At 33.7% G+C, this 7971-nt stretch overlaps 1 protein-coding gene across 1 annotated transcript; it reads right to left on the bottom strand.

Annotated features, from left to right (window-relative positions):
• Nucleotides 1-3324: 3324 nt before the first annotated feature.
• On the bottom strand, nt 3325-4936 carry LOC108372338 (UDP-glucuronosyltransferase-like; the record flags this gene model as incomplete). The annotated part of the gene is made up of 2 exons (XM_017627999.1): nt 3325-4646; nt 4717-4936. Coding segments are annotated over 2 exons (1542 nt in total), but the record flags the coding sequence as incomplete, so codon positions are not given.
• Between the last annotated feature and the right edge of the window lie 3035 nt (nt 4937-7971).

The following is a 7971-nucleotide window of genomic DNA, read 5'->3' as shown; positions in this document are numbered from 1 at the left end:
ATTAATAGCTTAACGCAACTTTGCTATTTTATATCCCAAAACGCTAGCTATGAGGGTGGGAATTCACAGTATGAAAGTAAACAATAAAAGCAAACAAAACCGCCCCACATATGTTGGGCAAAAGTTTAGCAAATCGTCCCAAATATGTACATATATATGTATGTTTCTTCGAATACCTCTTGCACTATTAATTTTTTCAGATAGTTGGGGATGAAAATTAATCACGCTTGAAATTTTACGCAACAGCATATTGAATATAGTAACAAGCAAGTTTAGGTTGTAAATTAGTTGGGCACTTCTGGGTATTCGTGTAGAATAGCAGGAAGGCTTACTTCGCTGGTACTTGCGCAACAACTGCTACAGTGTGTGGTCAATTAATTGAGAGAGAGAGAGAGAGGCGGAGATGGTGATAACAGTTGGATAGTAAAAGAAAAACTAATAAAGCGCAGAAAAATTCCAGGGGAATATGCAGCATATTAATATCTGAAAGGAATGGGCTGCAAAGTTTTTTGCTGTTGACTTTTATTGTGGGATTTGAGATGTGACCTTTGACGGTATTTTGTTCAAGCAAAAGAAAAAGTATTTTCTTAATTATATGGCCCTTAGAGAGCAAGGGCAGCTCTGAAAGTATTCAACTCGGAACCCGCTGGTGGTAGCAGAGGAAGAGGGAGGCCCCCACTGCGATGGAAAGATCAGGTGGAGAAGGACTTGGCTTCACTTGGCGTTTCCAATTGGCGCCAGTTGGCACAGAAAAGAAACGACTGGCGTGCTTTGTTGAACACGGTCAAAATCGCTTAGGCGGTTACAGCGCAAAATAAGAAGAAGAAGAAGTGAGCAAGGGTTCAATCTTATAGTGTTATCTACATATATATTAATACGCTAACACAAATTTTATCTCCGTTCGTTTGGCGATTCTACCGAACCGATAACCGATTTCAAAACCAAGAACACCATCTACTCTAAAAGCGAAATTTGTGGTGTATTTTGGAACGAATTTCCGTCATCCCTTTTTTCACTAAACCTCCTACCTCCCCTTGATACTACCCTTAAGTATTGTTGCGTATGCCATAACTGTTTTCGATAGCATTCAATCTCCCCTATAAGATATTAACCTTGATCCGGCGACTCTAGCAAATATTTATGAGCTACCCTACCGTTTGGAAATACGACGCTCGTAGTTTAGAGCTTTTGAAACCCTGTCATTTCACTTTCGATATGAGTAAGTTTTTGCCGACCAAGCAGTCGAAGTATTTCTTAACCATAATTTAATTATGTGTCTTTCGATTGATAAGAAAATGATTACAGCGATAAATGCATTCTTTACAACTGATCTTATCATCACTGAAGCTCATGTGTACTGTTAAATAATAAGCGATAAAGTATAAAGAAAATTTTTCATTGGCCGACAAATTCGGTACCACACTTAAAAACCATTACCAAAATGATCTCGGGGTAAAAGTCATGGACTGGCCACATTGACCCTTGCAGGGCTAAAGGAAACAGTTTTCTGAAAAAGTTTCTGTTTTAGCATATGACTCATATTCATTTAATTACTCGTATTTTTGTCAAAAATATAAAAATTTATCAAAATATATAAATTGAAATTTTTAGACAAATTTTCTGTTAAGAAAAAATTGTTTTTACCAAAAAACGAAACATAATTTAGGAAACTATAGTTTTTTAGGAGAGCATATGTTTACAAAAATTAGAAGACAAAATGCTTAACATTGAACAAAAAGACTTTATGGAGAAAAACACAATTTTTGATATAGAAATGGATTCTTAAAAAAAAAAGAAAATATTAGAGTAAAAAAATCATTTTTTTAGGAAGAATCATATGGGGAGAACTAATTTTTTAAGGAGTTCTTACGAAAAAATTATGTAGAAAAAATAATTGTTGAAGAAAATTTTATCTACAATCATCTGCAAATATTTGAAAAAAATTACCATTTACGTATAAGCGAATTTTATTTTAGAAAAAAAAAAAAATTATAATTTTTGTGCAAACATTTATTTCTTTGTTGAAAAGCAATTTTTGAGAAAAAAACTCTTTAAGAAAAAAATGCAGAAACAGTGTTTTTGGAAAAATATTTTCTAGAAAAAAAATTTATGTGATTAATATTTTTTTTTTAGAAAAAAATTATTTTTAAATCGAAATAATGACAATTTTAAGGATACATTTTTTACATACATTTTTATTCTAATATCAGAATTTTATTATTTAGCCCTTTAAGAATTACGACCTACATTTTATTTAGATAATAAGTTTTTTATTATAGGCATATGTTCTTTAAGGTGTTTAGGCCTTGGAATCTTGTAAAACTGTTAGCTACCGTAGTAATACGACCATTTACGAAAACGTCATTTTTTTTTTACTTAAATTGAAAAAGAAAAATTCAGTCTCAATTTCACAATTATGTAAGAGCGAAACAGGAGATAAAAAAAAAAAACACTACAATATGGAAATGCACCATTCACGCTTTATTTGTACCACTATAGTTGTAAAATATGTCGACAGATGTGCTGAAATCCTCAGAAAAATAGCCCAAAAATATTCATAACTAACAAATTATAAGTCATTACCTTCGATTTTTTGTCTACATATTTAGCTTTTTGTCTTAACACTAGATACATTTTTATTTCAAAAAATTCTGGCAACACTTGTGATAATTTAAATGAAGCAAAAAAAGTCCCGAGTTCATTACTGAGTATAATAAGAAAAATAATAAGTTGCAAACAGCATGCATATTTTCTTAATGGCAATCAAGGGAATACAATGAAAAAAAAACTAGGTGGCAACACTACCGGTTTGTCAAGCCTTCAAAGTAGGATGTTTAAACGCGTGTAATTAAATCGTTAGTAAAATAGTGTTACAATTACCTTAACAGCAAGAGCGTGTAAAAGAAATTACAACGATTATATATAATGAAAATTGAATCCCATTGTAAGTGGTTTAAACATTTATTTTTCTGATTTTATATTTATAGTGTCCTTGTCGTTATTCTTGGGTATTGTGATTATGTCCATTGTATTCAACATAACCTATATGTTTCGTAGTCAAAATGTTGTATTTGGGCATGAACTTGCATAAATGTACAAACGTGGAAGTTTACGTTAACGGTCTTATTCTTACATACATATGCCATGCCTATATACTCCGCGAATTTTCAACTTCGTAGCTGCATTAGTTCAATTTATGCAGATCTTGTGTAGGATACTAGTATGCTAAAAATGAATATCAATCCACATTCCAAACTTTGTATCTTGGTTACAGCAGAAAAATTGCTATAATCTCAATAGTCCTTTTTTAATCATCCAAATTATTTAGTCCTTCTTGGACTTCTCATCTTGCGCGACAATTTTGCTACCCAATATTGCCTTGAACACCTTATATACTACGTAAAGTATTAAAATCACGAACAGCAGTGGTATACCGAACAACACAGCCATCGTGTCTGCACTGTGTCGCTGCCAGAAGTTCAAGTAACGCGCTGCCACACGCATTTGTGGCGCTCCCTTATGCCTCAGCACATACTCGGTCCAATAGATCGCCGTGTCGAGCGGTTTCATAGGACGATCGTGAAAACTGGTGGAGATTTCTTTCGCCTTCACAGCATATTTCCGATTGTTGAGCACTTCAAGAATGGCATTGCTTAACTCGTCGCTAGTGAAATCTCTGAAGTTCAAACTCACACCGAAACCCTTTGCCACAGCGCGTGCCACATTCATATGTTGATCGAAGAAGACGGACATACCTACGACCGGTTTGCCATGATAGACCGCCTCGAGTAGGCTGTGCATGCCGCCATGTGTTATGAAGAGTTTCACATTGGTATGGGCGAGTATATCCTGTTGTGGAAACCATTTGCTGATGTAGACATTATTTGGCTTGCCAGCTAAGTCATCCTTCTCAAATTTCCACAAAACATTCACTGGTAGTTTGGCAAAAGCATTCATAATGGCGTCTAATTTTTCCTTTCGTAGAAACACGCTCTTCACATTCGAACCGAGCGAAAAGTATATAGCGCCATTCGGAGAAGCATTGATGAAAGTTTCCATGTCAGTTGGTAGTTGTGTTGGTTTGTGATCAATATGCATGCCAGCCACTTCGATAGCGTTCGGCACCAACGGACGTGCATAGTTAAATGAGTAATGTTGATTCAACAGCAGCAGTGAGAAATCTCGACGTACTTCACTTAAATCCGCGGTGGCATTCGGAAAGTATTTCTCGTACAAACGCTGCTGATCTGGAATTATTTTCATATGAGTATATGCCAGCTCCATTGTGTGTACGTATAAATTAGCCAATCGGTGATAGAAATTCCTATGATCCAATTTTCTGGCAGTGGGTGATGGCACATACGCTAATGGTGAACTATTATCCACCAATTGGTCGATAGATATATCTGAGCCAAACGTAGAGACACCAATCAGTGGTGCGTTAAAGTGATCGCCCAATGCGTAGAGTGATTCCTGTAGGAACACCTCGATAATAATGAGATCGAAATGTTCTTTGGAGCGTAGTAGCTGCTGAAATTCTTCGTTTTCCAAAACCAGCAAAGAGCCCAACATTATGTAATCCCATACGGCATGCAGTTCCTTCAATTTACCACCAGCCATTTCGTCAATTACATCCATAACTAATTCTAGAATCGTAGAGTGTGTAATAGGTATTTTATTAACGAGTTGAAAGTCACTATTTAAGAAATCACGAACCATCATGATCGTCATGTACGCCATTCAAAACTATGTCACGGAAATTTGTAATTGGTGTTTTTTGTGGAAATGCCGAAATCGAAGTGACTTCATGTCCTCGCGCCGCCAATGTCTTCAAGTACGGTTGTACACATAAATACTGCGAAGGGCCCGTAAAGGGAAATACTGCAAGTATTTTCGCGGTCTCTATGCAATCAATGGCAAAAATTAAAATCATCAAAGCCAATTTTACAAATTTGAAAGAGTCCCATTTTTGCATTTTTGTATTGAAACATTAGCGACAATAGTTTATTCACAACTAAGTTAGTTGTACAGAGAGACTGGTGTTTTATTTTATTTATCTACTTAGATCTACAAGTATTTTTTAGATAAGCGAATGTAAGTTTGCACATAAGTATATATTTGATATAACTCTGATATCGACAATTACTTATAAGGATTAGTGTTTATTTTAAAAGGTTGATGGAATATACATTTACACATTCCTCCGGTACGTCAATTTGTAATGGCGATAAAGCAATACGCTCTTCTATACAACTGCTTTCCATCNCTTGATGGAATATATGTACATTTACACATTCCTACGGTACGTCAATTTTGTAATGGCGATAAAGCAATACGCTCTTCTATACAACTGCTTTCCATCTTTGTATGTATGTATATATGTTGGTGTATACGTCTGAATTTACGACTACCCAATGGGAAAACACACTAGTGCCGAACTCGTTTTTCGATAGTTCTGAACCAGTCTTAAATTCGACAAGTGGGATCTAAGTAGTACGCTCTGTATTCCTTTTTATATATGTAGTTCTCAACCAGTACTAAAATCAGCAGAAACATTTTTTCTTTTTTTTTTTTGGTTTGTTTTGGAAATGTATTTTCAATTCGCAATCAAATTTGTTTGAATGATTGTAAGAAATGTAATTCAAACTGAACATTTGAAATAACGAGGTGCTTGCTTGTATTGGTTAGCTTCCAGAAGGTTCAAAGATGTTAAAATATTAATTACAAATTTTAATGTTGTATTACCACACTATGAAAAAGCATCTGTGAAGTGCAGAACGAACGCATATTCGAACGAAAAAAAAACGCCAAATATATATCTATTTAAAATAAACAAGTAAACAAATCATGGCTTGGCGTTAACGCTGCATCTAATTATGGATAATTTTCTAAATTCGAAACCTTAGGTATATATTTTTGCCGAGAATTTTTTGTATTCTTTGGGACTTATCACATTTCCTGTGACTTAATTTTTAAGCAAAAAAAAAACGACTTCAATTATCGTATCAAAGCTTTAGTGTACCGTTAATTTCTTTATGATCCAATTATCGGATCTAAACCAAATGAGTATGGGAGCACATTTAAGGTACCACCTTTCATTTAAAAGAAATAATTATACAAATCGGTTAACGTGGTCCAAAGTTATGCGGTAACATACATAAAAAAAATATTTTGACGAATTGATAACCTCCACTTTTTTTTTAAGTCGGTTAATAAATTATAAAATTATTATAAACACAATAACGTAAAAGAAAATAGCAGTTTTGTGAAAGTACCACATTTCGCTGCTTCTGAACTTTTCAATTAAAAGTTAGTGGTCGCAGAGCACCATTTAAAACAATTCAAAATGATTTAAATGCAAATATGTATACCACCAAAATGTCTTTCTAGGTTTTTTTTTTTTTGGTCGGCGAAATCTGAATTTGCAATTTATTTTTTTTTCCCAAATATGGCCGCTAAGGTGCGCTACGATGCAAAAACATGGATGAACATGAAGGAAGAGTGTCAACAAAGTTTCTCAATAATGTTTATTCATGTTTTTTTTTTTTTAACTAAATCGCACCCAGTCGCCGTTTTTGGTAAAAAAGGATTGTAGATTTACATTCCTCGTACCCGAAAACCCACAGAAAGGCCTTTTGATGCTATAAATATTTGCATTTTAATCGCCAACCTTTAAAAACTGAAAGATTACTTTTCTATATGTAATCCAGATATTCAAACAGTTTTAGTTTCATCAATTCCCCAGCTGACTGCCGAAAACTGCTATCAGACTGGTCCGTTTTTGGCGATAAAGATCTAGTATGGAACTTGAAATTCGGTTCACTAGTTCGGTTTTCACTGTAGGGTAGTTATCTATTTATCTATCTATCTATCATGTCGGTATGTTGTTAAAGATGTGTGCATATGCCTTTCTTTAAGTTATCTCTCAGTGCATGGTTTGTGACCATACGATTATACATTGTTACAATTTAACATTTGATACGACCTCGGGTATTTGGTCATTAGTATGTATTAATGTGAGGAAAAGTCTGCATGAGTGTTGTTGTTTATTTAGGTTTAGGTTATATGTATATAACACAATGGAAGTGTTAGGAAGAACTACTTAGCAAAAGAATTGGTTTTGCAATATGGAGGTTTTTAATTTTTTTCTTGTGTGTTCGGTAACTCTATATTTCACTCCTCAATCACCCTTTTTAAAAAAAAAATTTAGTATGCACTTTTGTAGCTCATTGAATTTTAGTGTCGCAAAGTGCAATTTTGAAAATGCTGGGGACTTATGCCGAATTTCCACTAGGCATTGAAAAGACAAAAAATGTATGCCATTTAAAAAAAAAATGCCATGTGGAAATGAACTTAATGACTGTGTTTTTGATGTAATAACATGATTATTTTTTAATGCCCGACTTTGTCATTTGTCTACTTTACCATTTAATGCCTAGTGGAAATCCAGCATTACTGTAGATTTTTGTAATTTTTTTCACACGGTCTTTTTATTCATAAGATTAGATTTAATTAATTTCTACTTTTTCATAAAAAGATAAGTGGCAACTTCACTAAAAATTATTTTGCATTAAAATTTTCTTATACACCTTTCATTAGATATGCATATTCTGTCAATTAATTTTGTAGTTAATTTAAAAAATTAGGCGGCAGCATCATCCATTGCGAAAAAAACCATGCTGATTACCAGTCCCGGGGAAGAACCAATGCAACGCTAATTTTCGTGATGAGGGTCAAAAGTTATAAGCGGGAAAACACACAGTTTTTCATGTTTATATATAAGAAGATACATTATATTCCAGTTTATATGGGTGGCAACCTTATTTGAAAATATGTATTCCTTAATAGTCTTTGTTTAATGTTCATGTTGTGATACTTAACCTAATTTACTTATTTAATTCATTTCAATTTTTCTAAGTTAGGGGCAGCTTTTTTATTTTGCAACCTTTATTTTTTGGATTAAAATTTTTT

Source organism: Rhagoletis zephyria, unplaced genomic scaffold (assembly GCF_001687245.7).
Source record: "Rhagoletis zephyria isolate East Lansing unplaced genomic scaffold, Rhagoletis_zephyria_1.1 Rzeph_scaffold_05654, whole genome shotgun sequence".
Lineage (NCBI taxonomy): Eukaryota > Metazoa > Arthropoda > Insecta > Diptera > Tephritidae > Rhagoletis > Rhagoletis zephyria.
This window is presented reverse-complemented; position numbering and strand designations above follow the sequence as displayed.